The sequence below is a fragment of the Xenopus laevis genome, chromosome 4S, assembly GCF_017654675.1.
Source record: "Xenopus laevis strain J_2021 chromosome 4S, Xenopus_laevis_v10.1, whole genome shotgun sequence".
In the NCBI taxonomy this organism is placed as follows: domain Eukaryota; kingdom Metazoa; phylum Chordata; class Amphibia; order Anura; family Pipidae; genus Xenopus; species Xenopus laevis.
The window spans coordinates 64,970,285-64,988,030 of NC_054378.1; the positions used below are offsets into that span (position 1 = coordinate 64,970,285).

Consider the following 17,746-nt stretch of genomic DNA (forward strand, 5'->3'; position numbering starts at 1 on the left):
CTGGTCCTTTATGGCCTTTCCACAAATTCAGGCCTGCATCTGGGATTAGCCTTATCTGTTTAGAAAGGAATGGACTGATTCTCAGCCAGTATTTATCCACTAAACAATTCTCTCTTCTCATACACAGTGAGCAAAAAAAAAGAAACTTTTTAATTCATTTTAATTAATCTCACCTTTAATTTCTCTGGGTCCATTTCCTTAGACATTTCCTCTTTCCTCATTTCTGCTATTGTCCTCGGCCCTTTTCTATCTTTATGTGCATTAAAACCTTGACTAGACAACAAGTCTTCAAAATTGTCTGTGCAGACTTTCTGTTTTGTTTCTTCAGAAAACAAAATATCTGGTTATTCAGAGTGGAAAGCAGAAATGCATGCCCCTTTTTAAACCTTTATGGATGCAACAAATGCAAAACCCCAGGCTTTTTCATTTGGTAAAAATAAAATTCCAATTCATTTTCATATAGCGCTTAAATAAAAAAACATTAAAGTTATTCTAAATGGCCTACCAAATCTCTTAAAATTTGACTATGAAACTTACCAACATTAGATGCATTAGATGCATTAGATGTATTTTTTCCTCTGTCATTCTGGCCACTGCCTGTGAAACTAATGTTATAGTTGGGTCTGCTTTGCGGCGAAGAGTGTGGAATATTTTGTTGTGGTTTAGACTGTGCCTGTTGCCAAGAATATCCAGTACCAGACTGCCAAGTCCCCCCTCCTGTGTGCTGTGGTGACGTTGGAAAACCTCCACTACAACCAGTTGGTGTAGTTGGTTTACTGGCAAAGGATGACCCACCTGCAAACAGAGTAAGAGAAAATACATGTAAGTGACAAATAAGCGATGGGCTAGAAGATGAAAAACATAGCTGTCCAGCTGTTATAAACTACAAATTCTAGCAGGCTGCGTATGCACAATGCATTTTAGTAACATATCAGTATTATAGCACAACAATATATTGTTATTTAAATACTCTACCCAATGCCCCAAGGTCAGCAAATGGATCAAGGCTTTGTGGTTTGGGTTGATGAAGAGGGGTACTGTGTGGCGATGCAGTGGGGCTTGTAGCTGCTGATCGACTTCCTACATTCAAACCACCTAGGTATAAGATAAAACTCAGATTTTACATCAATGCTACATTTAACAACAAATCAAATATTTTGTGAGCATTTAAATCGCCTTCATATAGGGCAGTACCAGACCAAAATACAGCCCTGCTCATGATTCAAGCACTTTATCACAACATCCCACTTTCTCACTTCTCCCATCACTGACACACGATTCGATGCGCTTCAGTGCATGATTGTCAGTTCTTTGCGCTTTTTCTGTATGTCTGAATGATGAGAACTGTCAAAAATGTAATTTTGTAGAAGTGACTCTATGAAAATAACTAATACCTCTAGAACAAAGAGGAGACACAAGGGCTGAACCAGTCCATTACACTACAGGAAGTAACCAGACATCTGCTTTCATTATTCTGTATTGTAACAAAAAAAGAGCTAATTTGCTAGATTACTAAAGCTAAAATTTGACCACAAAACCTTTTATGGTTTAAAAAAAACCCCACAATAAATAGCCTTCTGTGACAGTAAAGGGGAGTTTCAGAAAAATTCGGAATCAGCTGTTTACCTTGTGATGTAGTATTCCAATCCCAAGGTGCAGATACATCATCCTGGATAGACACTGAAGGTGGAGCTAAACAATGGTGCAATATACAACGTTTTTTTACAAATCATGGTCGTTTTAGGTAACCTGACTTTAGTATATAAAGCTACTAAACACAGACAGGCAAAACCAGTGGGCGCTAAATGATTAATCTAGAAATGAGCTGCGGTTTTTGACCTGCTACTCCTTAGACACTACTGGCTAGAAACTGAACAATGTCAATCACTTATTACTGCATTAATTAGTGGCTTATATAGATAATAATCCTGCTTAACAAAATTCACTCTCTAAAAAGCGTCCTAAGATTGAGTTTCTAAACATTATTCTTTAAATATTCACTGCTCCACAGAAAGCTTCTTACCCATGTTGAAAGGATCAAGATGAATTGTTGGTGATGGACTTCTTGTAGTGTGTAGAAAAGCATCACTCCCTGTGGCATTTGTACTGAGGAAGGAACCAAGTAAGTCCTGGGATGGCTGCTTAGGACTAGATCCAAAAAGATCAAATGCAGCAGCTGTAAACATAAAATTAAGGTTATAACAAGGGCCCCTTTGCTAAGACCTAAGTACATAACTACTTCATGCACTATGAAACATACTTTGATCACATCTGCAAATATACTTTACAATCTAATTTTTGATATTAGGGTGTGGCAACATGGGAGTTACCTTCTCCGACTTTTGGAGACTGGGATGGAGAGGCTGTAGATCGTCTTGGAGTTGAGTTTGCAGAGCCGACTCCTCCTGAATGAAACAGAGCCTCAGCAGCAGGCTTAGCTCCTGGAGTCACAGCACAAAAAAGATCATTTAGTAGATCAGAATTTGTAGTGGGTGCTTTTGGCTGGGAAGCAGGGACATTTTTTTCTAAATTTACATCCAGACCCAAAAGGTCAGCATCCTGAAGTGGCATGGGAGGGGCCAGTGGCTCAGGTTTTTTGTGCTTTGGGGTACCGTGTTGTTTTTCACCACTGGTGTTACTATGCTGGCTGGAGAGGGACAAAAGTTCATCATCAGATGGTTCACTTTCTTCGTGTACCAAGGCAGCGCGATCCTCTGAGACCGGATGAGAACTTGTCTTGTCAGATTTCTGATCTGAAATATAAAAATAAATGCATTTAGAAAAGCACTTTTGTTATTTGAGGTCTTCATAATTAATACTTTCTTCTTTACAAGAGATATAGGTTCCGTATCCCTGTACTATTGGGGGTACACTCCAAAGGCAGTGAATGTACAAGCTTAAGAGCACGCACACACACAGAATTCTGACAAGCAGGGCTAAATATGAGGATTTAATTTCTTTGTTTAGGGTAAGCTCTAGTTTCAGAAAAAATAATAGTTCAAGCTTGAGTCAAAATGTGATTTGATAAGTAAGGGGCAACTACTTCTATAATAATTACTATTAACAGTTATGTATCTTGTATAACATAACAACCTCTGCAACCTTAGGAAATAAAGGCATTATTGCTAACTTCTTATAAAAATTAATTCATGAAAAATCTCAATCTGTTTACATAATTTCCAATATGGAGTGCTACTACCAATACACAACTACAAGTAAACCGAATGCATACCATAAAGAATCGTTATCATTTTATTTCAACAATCTTATGTGTCCATTTTTGCCTGCCACTTTGTGCGTTGATGCAAAGGCCCTATGTTCTGTTTTTTATTATGTAACTGGTATTTTCTAATATATGACCCTTGTTATGAAATCTTGTAAAGTGCTAAATAATATGCCTTTTATTGTTTAGATTAACAGCACTAAACAAAAGTGAAAGGTCTTGAGGTTTTTATTTAATACCCTTTACACTATATAACAGTACTACTTTGGATGCCAACACATCATTAAGCACCACTTTGAGGCATGAAACACATAGGGGCCCATTCACTAAGCTCGAGTGAAGGAATAGAGGAAAAATAGTTCGAATTTTGAATGGTTTTTTTGGCTACTTCGACCATCGAATTGGCTACTTCGACCTTCGACTAAGACCTTCGAATCCCCATAGGCTTCACAAGGTTTTTCTGTTCGAAGGATATTCCTTCGATCGATGGATTAAAATCCTTCGAATCGTTCGATTCGAATGATTTAATTGTTCGATCGAACGATTATTCCTTCGATCGTTCGATCTAACGAATTGCGCTAAATCCTTCGACTTTGATATTCGAAGTCGAAGGATTTAACTTCAGTCAAATATCGAGGGTTAATTAACCCTCGATATTCGACCTTAAGAAAATTTCCCCCATAAGGTGACATAGAAGGACAAAATGGTGTGTTTCCATCTGGGTGTTCTGCACCTTGCTTAAAAAAAGGTGTAACAGGCATTTTAACGGCGTAGCCTGTGTATTTTGCTTTTGATGGATAAAGGACAAAACATGAACGAAATTGCTTTAGTTACTGTTATCCAAGGAGCTGCAGTTCTTGCTATATGCTGTCATTTATATAATATACAATATAAGTAATAACAATGACTTGTTTCTGACTGATACCTTGCCAAGTCAATGAAGAAAAAAATGCTCCCTGGCCAACATTTCTTATGTTATCCTGATGTGGTTGATTTGGTTCAACAGGAGCTCTGACTGTAAAACAAAACAAAAATATTCATGCAAATGCATGGCTATTCCCAAGCTAACAAAGCCCATCCCCTGACATACAAATATTCCATCTCATACCACCGATTGCATGTGCATCTTGCTGTTCCTGATGAGAAGAGAACAAGATGCTCAGATTAACATCTTTTGATGAAAAGTTCTCCCAAGGAGGTGTTAGGTCCACCTGTCTGTCCTTGCCTTCAATTTCTATTTCCAGCATCACATGAAACAGCGGAGGATATTTTTCTGGGGAGTCACAAGCATCAAGCTCTGGTCTGACAAATAAAAAAGGATTAATAAATCTCGAATCAAATTAGAATTGTTTTCCTTCGTAAAAATACTTAACTATTGCAAATCAAAAAAATTTCTCCTACTGGAGTCTATTGGCCTACATTTTCTAAGCAAATCTTGGCAAAAATTTAGCTTATTACTACTTTGAACATCTTCAAATAGTTCAAGGGACCTCTGCAATTGACTTCTACATGAACTCGGCAGGTTTTAGTTAGAGAATAGTCGAATTAAAGCTGTTTCCAGGGTCAAGGTGTGATAAATCTCACATTCAAATTCGAGTTGTTGGTTTTAAATTTGAATTTGTGAGATTTGCCCAAAACAAATTTGGAAAATTCGAACCATAGTAAATCTGCCCCTAAATTGCTACATTTGCTGACACATTTCTCAGTACATCTGTGGAATATTAGTAACTATTGTGTCAGTTCTAACATTTGCCTTTAATGAAAGGGATTCTGCCCAGCAAGGCGAAAGATAAGAAAATGACCAACTAATAGTGATGGGAGAATAAATTCGCCTGGCACAAATTTGCGACGAATTTCCGTGTTTCGTCGCCGGCTAATACATTTACGAATCTCCTGTGAAAATTCTTAATTGCTTAATTTTTTTGTGAAAACGTTGGAATTGCCCGATTTTAGTGAAAACGTTGGAATTGCTTGATTTTTTTGTGAAAAAGTTCGAATTGCTCGATTGTTTTTTAAAAACGTTTGAATTGCTCATTTTTAGTGAAAACGTTCGAATTGCTTGATTTTTTGGTGAAAATTTTCGAATTGCTCAAATTTTTTGTAAAAACACTTTTGAATTGCTCGATTATTTTGTGAAAACTTTAGAATTTCACAATATTTTAGTGAAAACATTTGAATTTCATAATTTTTTTGTGAACTTCCCGATTTCATGGTTTTTCTCAAATTTTTTGCCATTTCGTGAATTTTGCAGGAAATTCGCAAATTGTTGGGCGAAGCAAAACGGGAGAAATTCACCCATCACTGCCAATTAATGTATTAATTTAGAATAGTTTACTGAGTGACCCCCCTCCTCCCCCAAAGCTGCTTTAGAAAGACATAAGAAAGTAAAAAAAATGAAACTTTAAATTTAATATTTGAAAAACAATCACAAGTAGAAACAAGTCTTTATTTCCGGTGAATGATCTGAAAACAATTGGACTGATAAAAGCATTCTTTTTATAGAAGTTTCTGGGAATCAAAAATTTTACCCTGCTTGATGTGAGATAAAATGTTAAATATGTTTCTTTTGTTTCAGAGACTGCAATAACGTTGCAAATAACTTCTTCAGATACCTCTATAACCTTTGTATGCTAATAGGTCCCCTTGCTCGAAAAAAAGGAAACTTATTGGCCAGAATATTTACCTTCTACAGGACCAGGGCACTGATCGGCATAGAACAGTGACTGACTGTTGAAACACTGAGTTCACAGCAGGCAAGTAGATTGTAGACACCCTGCAACTAGGGTGCAGTGCAATAAATATCACAAGTGTGCTTTACAGTTTTGTAAAACTAGGTAATTTACTTTTTTTTTTAATTAATATACTTACTTAGCAAATTTTAATACTGTTGTTCCAAGAGGAATAAATCCAGTATGAAATTGGATCTGTAATATTTGTGTATTCGTCATCTAAAATGACAAGAAACACAGCAGCAGTTGACATGATTAAGTAATTGTAAAGAACAGAAAGGACGTCACTTGTCTGCCAGTTAAATACAAATGGAGGGTACAGTATTTCAAGGCTTGTCATGTTTTGACATAAATAGAGCTGCAGCCTAGTAACAAGCAATAGCTTCAATACTTTTCTCAACACACCACTCAGTTCTACTTTATTTTCTGTATTGAATCCTTATTTAGAATGTTTTTGATAAAGAACAAAACAGTCTGCGGACTATAAAGCATAAAAAAAACAAATTTAAAAATTATACCATTTGTTTAACTCTCCCACATATTGGCCATTATCTCTATTAATAAAATAGAGGTAAAATACGGGTTCAAATCTTTAAAATTTTAATTATTAATGGACATGTACATGTGTGCCAATATTTAGGATAAACAGACATTAGCTTATACAGAGTACCCTGATGGGTTTTATGCTTTCTCCAGTCTTTTTAATGAATACAATGACAAGACTAAATAATATGCACATGAACATATTTTTAATGTATGTTTAATTATATAATATGTTTTTTAATACTTATTTATATATATAATTGCAATTGAAAGCATTATTTCTTTGCCCGTTCCTGCACTGCTGGGTTTGACTCTTGAACTAGGTAGAAGAAATCGAACCTTCTATAGTGAAGACTCCATACTTTGTATTCTCTTTTACAGGTTGGCTGCTGTTTGTTATATGGTTTGAAAAATCAAAAACAATAGTGCACAAAAAAAGCAAGGGAAAGAATGATTTAAAAAGATACTGTTTTTACAAGCAAATACTGTACATATGCAAATAACTTAAATGCAATTTAACATTTGTAATTATTGTAAAGGGGAACATTGGTTAGAATATATTCTTTTTTTGGGCAATGCACTATAAATTATAAAAAAAAATGCACCCCCTGTTGTCAAATACAAGGCTATAAGTATTCAACTGACTTAAGTTTAGCGACTCTTCTGTAGCTTTTCATCTTCTTATATTTTACAACAGAAATACGTTATTCTGTATTAATACGATGATATCCGTTTTAATCACTACACGTATATGGGATTTATTATGCGGAATGCTTTAACTATTGGATTTTCTAGATAAGGGTTTTTTTCATAACATTGATCACCATACATTATACACTACCAAAAACATTTCAGGATTAAATATGGGTTTATGCAGTTTAGTTAACAATGTGCCTGTATGTTAGTCCCCCACCCACTTAGACTGTAAGCTCTACGGGGAGAGACCTCCTTCATACTGTATCTCTTACCAAATAGCACTTAAGCTCTGTGTCCTTATATGAGCTTGTGTACCGTGTATATTTATTGTATTTATTGTCTGACTTGTCCTCCCTCTGTGTACTTTTATATATTGTACTTTTATTTATATTGTACTTTTATGCATTGTAAGGCGCTGCAGCTTACAAATAAAGTTATGCATATCTACATAGGTTATACATTTATACAACAAGGTACTGTTTTATTATTACATATTAATACATTTTTAGAAAGTGAATTATTTACTTAAAATATATTCTAGGAGAGAGGGCCTTCTCATTAGTTGGAGCTTTCTGGATATTGGGTTTTTTGGGTAAAATATATTGTATTGAATAGATGAGGCAGGAGCACTGTACAAACATACCTTTGCTTGGAGTCTTCCACCAATTGTAGATCTCATGTGAAAGACAGAGACAACAACATCGCCATAGACTGTCACACCCAATGGGAATATAACCTTGCCTTCCTGAACACGATATTCCCTTTAAAAATACACCACCATTTATTTTTATTATATATGGTTAATTATGAGACATCTACAGAATAGAATGCAATGTAAATGTAATTAAAGCAATTACTCTATAGCAGATATGTCCAGGTTTTTTATATTCATCATACTTTGTTCATTAGACATTTTTGTGCTGGATAATACTGAAATATTGGCATAATTTCAAAAAGTCTAAGGCGCACATAGATGCTGCCTTGGAACACAAGATTCTGCTCACAAGTCATGATTTACATTTAGTTCATTAGGCACAACATTTAAGTTTGACAATCACATTTTTTGAAAATGTGTACCCCAGGTGTTTATGATTGATGTAGTCCAGTGTTTCAATGAGAATGCAAAAAACTTCAAACTTCAAATTCAAAAAGACCAACTGAATGGTGGTTTTTTGGGGTTGAAGTAGCGCTACTTCGATCTACTTCTATTCAAAGTTTTTTTTACTTCGACCTTCGATCTCTCAAACTCCCCCAATTGCCTCCATACATGGGAGGTCCCCCATAGGCTAAAACAGCACTTCGGCAGCTTTTAGGTGGCGAATGGTCGAAGTCGAAGTTTTAAAGAGACAGTAGTTCAAAAAAATTCGAGTTTTTTCAAATTCGAATCGAAGTCGAAGTACACAAAAAATAGCTCGAAATTTAACGTTTTTCAATTCGAAACTTCACCTCGACCTTTGATAAATCTGCCCCTAAAAGTTAGCAAAAGACTTGAAGCACAGCGCCGGTTTATGTTTAAGAATAAAAAGCCTTTATTAAGCACATTTGGCAACAATCTGGGTACAGCGACGTTTCAGGCCATATGACCTTTTCTCAAGCTAAAAGTTAAACCACCCGTTTAAGCCTCATGCACATTGGCAATTATTATCTGACTTTATTATGACCAAATATAAATAAGTTGTAACTGTGCAAAAAGGGAATATGAATTCTCACTATACCATTTAAATCTAAAAGAAATCACTGCCTGTATATATTCGCTCTATGATCCAACCAATGGAAAGTACATCAAATCTTGTGCTTGATGCCCTATAATCTAATTAATGTGTGAACTCTAAAACATTACACTAAACATGTAAAAATATATATGTAGCCGCTTGAAGCTGATAAATTCTAATACAAGTGCTAGTGTGGTGTTCTTCATCTGCATATCTGTGGCAACAATGAACAAGTAAAAGAAAAATGCCAGTAACCAATGACTTACTTCATCCTTTCATAGTCCTGCATTGTGCTAAAAATCCTAGTTTCTCCTATCAGAATTTCACAGAATGGCCGGCAGCCGTTCCTCTGCTTGTTGAAAAATGGTACAGGGCTGATGGTGGCAGATTTGATAACAATTGGTTTGCAGTGGAGCTGTGGAGGCTTGTCAGATACCAGTTCACAAATATAGCCTATATACCTGCAAAAGTAGAAGGGTCATTTTATTTCACAGTTAACTCCACATTTTCCAATATGCCAGGGTTATGCTGCAACATTCTCATATATATTGTTGCAAAATACACAAAGCAGCCACTTCCACATATTCTTTCATCATTTTGATTGGTGTATAGTAAATAACATCAGGGGATCCTGAGGCCATAAGTCACGCCCTTTAGCCCATAGTGTAGTTGTGGAGTTTTCAATAAGCTACATTTTAGCAGTAGCATTAGAGCTATACAATAGCCATATAATAACCAATACTTGTTTACGTTTACAGCATTACAGTAAATATACAATGATCACAAATAAATGATCCCAACCTGCTGTGTGATGGCCATAGTCCTATACCTGGCCGTTTAGCATTTAATAACTGAATTGCTGAGATGGGGTTCGAGAAGAGATGGCAGAAACAAAACATAGCACTGACCAAGACTGCTGAGGCTGCACGGCCATCCTGTGTAGGAATGGAAAAGAAAACCCAAATGATTATATTTAGCACAATACACTTACATTCAACAAATGCCTCAGGGTACTCATGGGGTTACTTCTATTCACATATAAGAACATCCTATAGCAAGGTATGAAACACGTTCTGCTTATGCACAGATGGTGGTTGAAAAATAAAAACTATTTCTGAATTAAGTTCTGCAATCTGCCACAGCATTGGAAATTTGGAAATAATATTTTTCTTGTACTGTATGTGTAGATATTTTATGCATATGTAACAGTAATTTTTAGATCTGTCTAAGTAAACTGTCAAGCATCAACCCCTATATTCCAAACCTATCACTCTACAACTTGTTTTTTGTACTACTATAGTATAGTATTTTAAGGATTTTAAGAATAAAAAATTTAACAAGGGGATCTGAAATGGCACCCCGAGGGTGGGGATTTTATCATATCAGTCTCTCCAAGCTTAAAATTACATCTGTCACTGTCTTCTCTTGGTGTTTGGAAAGGGCATCCACAGATGCTGAATCTAGACGTGCTGTAGCTCCACTCATTCATTTTACAGAAGAAGTTTAGCATAGAACTTATCATAACTCAGTCTTACAGAAGGTCAGTCTTTCAGTTAGACCGTATTATACATACATTAATTTAGAACATATAGGATTCAATATGAAACTATAGTTGCATGGGAAAATAAATTTGACTGTAGAAAAAGGGGTTCCAGCACAAACCAATATTGCAATGCTGTGTTTGTGTTTTATTGTTGTGTTCTCTGATATGTCACAATAAATTGATAACACTGCATTGCATTATTGGTGTGTGTTTGGCCCCTTTTTTCTTCAATTGCAATGTATTCACATGACCATACATGTAGGAGTCACACCACTGCTGTAATTGCAAATCGAAGTAGGAATGCTCCTTAACTTTTTTTTCACTGTAAAAAGTAATTCCCCTTTGGTGCAATTAAAGCAAAATACAATATCACCCAAAATGAATTACAGTGTTAATAAGTGGTCAACTTTGCAACTGCAACAGAATAGTAGATGTATCCTTTTACAATTACAGGTACACAGTGGAAAAAATTCTTAATAGAATAAATATAAGACTTGACTTACCATGCAGTGTATGACACAGACATTTTTGGGGTTCTGCTGTAACCAATTGTGCATGTTCTTACAAACTGCAAATAAATTATGCAAACTTGGAGCTTGTTTTACAGGCCAGCTGCATTCAGAGACCTAAGTGGGATACATAAACAGAGATAATTATATATGCCACTTGTACAAAAGGCCTCATTTCCAAACATACAGTAGGTGCCAAATGGTACAAGTGCAGTTACCAAAAGCAACCAGTTAGCTTTAATCAGTCTCTTACAAGTTAGAAAATGAAAGGTCAACTCTAATAAGTTGCAGGTACAGTAGCTGCACTGTTGAACTTTAGCACCTTAAATCCTCTCCAGCATTTTACCAACTCTGTGACTAATACCTATTGAACAAAAATAAACCTTTAGCCGGTGGTAAAAATAATTCATTTTTAACTTCAAACTTTTTTCTTAGAAAGAGGAGACAGAACAACGTTAAATAAGGTGCACAAAAATAAACAATAACTAAATCTCAGATGGGGTCCAGCTTTAGTTACTTGAATTTGTGTTGTATTTTGACAACATGTGAACATGTTTTCCAAATAAAGACCAAATTAAAGTATATGGAAAGGTTTAATCACTGGGGGGGATGGCAATTTGTTAGTTACCCCACAGTGATTATAATCACTAACCTCAGATCCAGAGCTGGTGCTCTTCTTCGCTAAACTCCATGTATAAACCACCAATATGTGGTCTTATATAGTGCTGACATTGTTTTTAGAAGCTGTATTGGGAAACCTCTTCTTCGCTGACAAAAACATTGGCCCAGGTTATGTACTATTTTATTGAGCACTGCATTGCCATTTTGTCACTCATCCAAAGATCCCTAGCGGCTGCCCTGGACAGTGCACGGTTCCAGTTTTACTCCACCATGCATGTGAGCTGCCAAGGGCAACTGCATAGGATTCCTTGGACAAGAAATAAAATGGCGGTACACCGCTCAATAGATCAATACCCTGGGTCAGTGTAATTTTTAGAGAAGAGAAGCGCCACTTGTACTAAAGTAGTGCTACTAGTAGTGTAATATATTTTAACAACTCAGTAGGAGGTAGTCCTTGCAACTATTCAGAATTTGTACTAAGTACACTTGGTGGCTATGTAAAGCAATTCATTATAATGTCAGATGATCTACTGTTGTAGATCAATGATCTTTCACAGTCTCCGGTCATTGCTGAACTACCCAATCTCCCAGGGACAGCCAAAAGTTGCTGGATATTGTCACACTTGGAGAGTAACAGGCTGAAGATCATTGTACTATAGCCAGCAGTTTGTGTACTACAGTATTGGAAGTAACAGGACACAATTGTTAGCAGTACAATAATTGTACAAAGTCTGGCATTTGAGGAATGCAATGATGTTTAGCAGTTTCCTCTTTTTATGTCGAGTCCCAAAAACATACCCTGTTGTGAAACTTGGCACTACGGTAAGATTTCTGTGACAAATTGAACACGGTGTAATGCTCCAGATGCTTTGAATCTAGAAATGAACGCACGTCTTCAATATGGTTTCTGAAACCCAATTCCACTCCTTCTGCTGGGAATGACATCACTAAAACCAATCATATAGAAAAAAGCTAGTTACTGAAATGTGCAGGTCAAACATCAGCTAAAAGCATTACATTTTAATTAAAATAACACGCATACAACCTGACAATTTTTTTGATTTTAATGATGTTCCCATAGTAAAAAGGGACAATTACCCCATACATAGCGATAAACATTCAAGATTCCTTTGATACCAGAAAGATGCAGTTCCATGGTGTCACCAGGTACCATCCAATAATCACTGAACCATTATGGGAACTTCTGTAGAGTGATGCAAGATTTTTACATCCTTCATCCCTTAATAAGAATGGTCCAATAACCTACTACATACATGTGCACTCTGAGGCTACTGCCACCTGAGAACATTCCGCGCTTCTAACTTCTCCGTTGGAGCAGGTTGAGGGGGGCGCATCGCTAGTGCAGCGAGCGATATTGCGCTTGCTACACTAGCAGAGCCGATTTTCCATTTTAAAAACCAGAAATTTGTCTCTTAAAGTTACCAGAGGTGGCTTTTTGCCGCCCCTGGTAACTGGCCCCTCCATGCTGCCTGAGGCAAGATTCTCACCTTGCCTCATGGCAGGAGCTGCCCTGTGTGCAGTACAAATATTTTGTATGGCAGCATTTCAAGAAGGTCTGAAGCTACAGTATTCTGAAAAGTTTGGTTCTACTCCATAGAGTCCAAAGACATTTCTTTTCCTCTTACTAGTGGCAAGATGGTAACGTGAAGTGATTATTCCTACTGAATAATAGAACAGTAAAAACAATTGCAAGGACCAGACGTGTAATATCTTCAATATCCCCTTTTAAACTTCTATTATTCCCAGAAGACACCCATTTAATGTCTTTGCCTATCTAAGGATATTGAGAGGGGTAGTTCAACACCAACTTGGGGCTACAGGATGAATCCTGGAAGCATCATAGATAGATAGATAGATAGATAGATAGATAGATAGATAGATAGATAGATAGATAGATAGATAGATAGAGAGACAGTGACCACAATCACATAATAAACAGTGAATGGCTGTGGGTATTAACACACCAGGCACATTGTACACAATAAGAGACAGTGTTTAATGAATAGGGGAGGTGCATTTGACACTCCGTTTTTTCAGGATGCCCCCCCTATTCTACTGTCTCATGTGCCCTCTGGGGCTAGCTTTGACACATATAACCCAGAAACAGGAACGGTTATTCACAGCAGCAGACAGTTTCCCTCAAACTGCAAATCCTGGTCCTACCTCTAGGGGATTGACTAGGCTGCACTAAGCTACAAATGTCTTCCTCCAGGCTTAGCCAATTCTCTTGAGGCTGTACTGGGACTTTTTTCAGTTCAGTTTATTTTCATACAGTTCACCAGAAATAAAGACTTTTTCCAATAACTTTATATTTCTATTTGTGACTGTTTTTCTAAAGCAGCTGGGGGGGGGGGTCCCTGTTCTAAATTGATGAATTTAATTGATACATTTCTTATCTTTGTCCCTGTTGAGCAGAATCCCTGAGATTCATTAAAGGCAGCTGTTAGAACTGATACAATAGTTGCTAATATTCCACAGATACTGCTGAGAAATGTATCAATTAATTATATAAATTGAATGTAGTAAATCGTAACAGTTCAGAATACTCCTGGATCACTGAGCTGCCAGACTGAATCATTAGAAACTTTCAATTTCAATTTTGGGAAAATGGTAAAAAATAAAAGATGGAAAGCAATTTAGAAAAGTCTTTCTTTATGGAGAGCAATCTGAAAACAACAGTGTTTTGAAGGTGAACAACCCCTTTAAGGATGCTATTATTAAAGAAATATACATTTCACACTCCTGATGCTTACCAATAATTCTTGAGGTAATATATGAAATGTCCAGCTCTCCTTTTGTGTAACTGCAGAAACAAAATAATTGATTTAATAAAAAATGAAATGAGTACATCAATGTCGTCGTGAACTCAGGTATTTACTATGATTTCTGATGCATATAATAAGAGCCATAATAGGCTTCCCGGATGAGGCTAGTGGAGGGAGGAAAGCTTTGCCCTGGTTAGGCAGGCCAGAGGAAGTAAGGGGTTAAAACTTTGTTAGTAGAAGAAAGGGAAGAGCTTACCAGGCAGGTAGAAGCAGTGTGGGCTGCAGTAATTATCAAGGTGGGAGCAACATCCTGCCCTCCCACCCTTGGGTTTTGGAATCCGTGATGGTTTTGGTACGTTAGTAGCAAGGATTCTTGTTGGTTTGATGTTATGCTACAGTTACATGTTGTTTATTTTGATGTAGTTAATAAAGCTTTAAACTCCATCCTGGGCTCCAAGTGTTGTTATTGTAATCATTTTGTTATATACAGGGTAAAGTTGAATGGGTAAGACCAGTGGCCATAAAGCTGTGTGAGTGTGATCTAACCAACAAATCAACAAACTGGCAAAGCATGGGTGGATAATGTATGGTTGCAAAATAAACAAGCTGCCCCAGGCAGTCATAAGCCTCTGCTTTTATGGATTGGGCTTCAAGAACCACAAGTTAGATTTATACTGTTGTAAAATGCACAGAATTATGCCCCCACTGCCTAAATATCGGAAAAAGTCAACAAATGAAATAATGCACTATTACAGTGAACTCCAAGTTAGTAGGCAGTTTTCTAAGACCACCAAACACTTTAGACAATACATAAAATAACTTGAATACTGTATTAAGAAATGCAAATGTGAATGCAATATTCTATAATGTAACATTTGCTATTACTATATGTTCTGGCAAAAGATGAAAAATGTCTTGTAATGAAAAATGACTTGTACCTCTGCCACTCACTAGTGAGTAGAACTAATGGAGAGGAATGAACAGTGAGGACAGTGAGGCCTGGATGTTGTTGTGATGGCTGATTCTGTTAATGCCTTTAAGATTGGCTTGTATATAAGCATAATATTCAAGGCTATTGTGATACTAAAATCTATAGTTAGTGTATGAGTATATATAAGTTATATGAGTGTATGGAGGGGTCAGTGTGTATATGTATGGATGCTGGGTTTCATTTGGAGGGGTTTGAACCTGATGGACATGGTCTTTTCAACCCAATTTAACTATGTAACTAGACAAACATATTTGATTGTTTTGTCTCATTGATTTAAAGGAGAAATAAAGCTTAACTAATCAAGTAGGCTAGAAATATGCTACATTATGTTTTGGGCTTCTCTACCAGCCCAAGGCAACCACAGGCATTTAGCAGTAAAGATCTGTGCCACTGAAGATGCCCCAGTAGCTCCCCATCTTCTTTTCTGCCGATTCACTGCAAGTGCTCTGTGCTGTGGTCACTTACTGAGCTTAGGGACTCACTCACAATATACAGTACACATAGAATATAAATGTTTTAATGTAAGACTGATTAGTAATGAATACAGATAATTACTATATGGCAACACAGAAACCAGTGCAATTAGCATCAGAATTTCATAATCAGCCTTATAGCATCAGCTTATATTACAGGCCAACCTCATTTTTTTCTTGATAATATGCAACAACCCCTAAGCTTAGCTGCTCAGAGCCCACTTTAGGCTGGTGCAATAAGTTCAGTATATCAAATATGGCATGTTTAGCCATATTAATTTTTAGGGTTTAGTTCTCCTTTAACCTCCTCACAGTATCATTAATCTATTGGGTTATGGTACAGTGAATATTAACTTTCACTTTTAGGGAATAGTAATGAATCTAAGCAGCTATTATGTTACTTTTCTCACTTTCACATTTACTGTGAAGTTTGACCCATGCAGTAGGTTTTTTTTTTTTTTGTATTTCCAATACAAACCCCTTTTACCTCAAATCCCAAGACATGACAGGGTTTCAAATAGATTGAACTAAAACAATAAAATCAGCAACTGAGATGCTCTAGTAAAGCATGTAAAAGGCTGAGCCATCATATCCACAAATTTATAAAACAACATCCGTAGAAATTGAAATGGTTTTAGTTCCGCTCCAGTCTCCATGTAATGGCATAGTACTTTATCAAAAATGAATGTATCTTTACTTAAATAATGTATCTTTATTCAAATAGAAGTGTGTTACCTTGCAACCGATTGCATTACTTTGGAAGAAGTGTCCTTCAGTGTGTCCTTAAGGTTATCCTTCAAGTTGCTAAAAAGACGACCTGCTCCTCCTTTAACAATGTCCAAGAGCCCACCCCCATAGTTGGATTCCAGATCTGGAGATGATACATCTAGAATAAAGAATATATTATAAGACCATGTTGTACTACATTTCCAGAATTCAACGTTTAGGGGGTTATTTACTAAAGTGCAAAAAATTCTCACTGTGTTCTTAAAACCACTTCAACCAAATTCTTGGGCACATTTTGACCATATTAATCAATAAATTTACTAAAAAAAAACTGGTGTGGGAAAAGATATGATATAATTGTAAAAAAAAAGTATTGTATGATTTTTTCGAATTTAACGCTTGCAAAAATTTTGGTGCTATATAAATAAGGGATGATGATTAATTTTGTCTGTTAACAAAGCATAATATAGTGTATAGCAATGTAGTTGGGGGGGAGGTGTACTCTACTCTACACTTTTTTGCTTGCATAGGAGCATCCATTTTCTAAATCATGTGATCATGCTTTATGGTAAACTAAAAGATATGAATGAGACCTGCTGATCTGGGAACACTGACTGCAATCTTATAGGACTGCTCCCCAAAATGGCCATCACTGCATGTCCATATCAGCTCAACAGCCCAGCAAATCTGCACATTCACTGCATGTCTACTGTTGGCAGGAAGGAGACATACTTTAAACCTAGGTTACAAGACTTGGTCAGACAGCATGGGTAATTTTGATTAAATTGCCTGACTGTCGGAGCATACATGTCAGCTCCTGTAAGAAGGCAGTTGATCTGTCCAAACAGAAAATTTAGCCTCCTGATGCCCATGTAAGAAGGTGACACAGCTCCTCTTCCTTTCAGCCTGTCTATGCTGCAGCTAGACAAATGTAATGCAGTTATTTGCTGATTACATTTAAGAACGTTTTCCTTTTGTTTCATCTATAATATTCTCATCTTCCCCTTTAGATGCTCTGGTAAAAAATGGTTTACCTTTGCCAGTACCCATTACATTCAAACACTGTGCTTACAAGTGCATGCAATAAAAAAAAGTAATTAGTCACAATAGAAAAAAAGGTCACGTTGTTTATTGTAATGGAAAGAAATATGGATGGCATTATGTATCAACAGACAATAAAACAAATGCAAAAAG

At 36.4% G+C, this 17,746-nt stretch overlaps 1 protein-coding gene across 4 annotated transcripts in view; it reads right to left on the reverse strand.

Annotated features, from left to right (window-relative positions):
* The window catches only part of dnajc6.S (DnaJ heat shock protein family (Hsp40) member C6 S homeolog), a 46,365-nt gene that overhangs the window by 5,266 nt on the left and 23,353 nt on the right, over nucleotides 1–17,746 (reverse strand). For 3 of the 4 annotated variants that reach the window (XM_018260757.2, XM_041561362.1, XM_018260754.2), the window contains 16 exons: nucleotides 16,562–16,712; nucleotides 14,351–14,400; nucleotides 12,375–12,523; nucleotides 10,950–11,072; nucleotides 9,705–9,838; nucleotides 9,170–9,364; nucleotides 7,835–7,952; nucleotides 6,092–6,171; nucleotides 4,332–4,525; nucleotides 4,149–4,238; nucleotides 2,331–2,753; nucleotides 2,024–2,176; nucleotides 1,627–1,692; nucleotides 976–1,095; nucleotides 538–795; nucleotides 174–322 (listed from right to left, as the gene is read on the reverse strand). In XM_018260757.2, the coding sequence (XP_018116246.1) occupies nucleotides 174–322; nucleotides 538–795; nucleotides 976–1,095; nucleotides 1,627–1,692; nucleotides 2,024–2,176; nucleotides 2,331–2,753; nucleotides 4,149–4,238; nucleotides 4,332–4,525; nucleotides 6,092–6,171; nucleotides 7,835–7,952; nucleotides 9,170–9,364; nucleotides 9,705–9,838; nucleotides 10,950–11,072; nucleotides 12,375–12,523; nucleotides 14,351–14,400; nucleotides 16,562–16,712 (2,453 nt within the window). The remainder of the gene's footprint in view (nucleotides 1–173; nucleotides 323–537; nucleotides 796–975; nucleotides 1,096–1,626; nucleotides 1,693–2,023; nucleotides 2,177–2,330; nucleotides 2,754–4,148; nucleotides 4,239–4,331; nucleotides 4,526–6,091; nucleotides 6,172–7,834; nucleotides 7,953–9,169; nucleotides 9,365–9,704; nucleotides 9,839–10,949; nucleotides 11,073–12,374; nucleotides 12,524–14,350; nucleotides 14,401–16,561; nucleotides 16,713–17,746) is intronic. The other variant, XM_018260755.2, reaches the window with a different exon arrangement.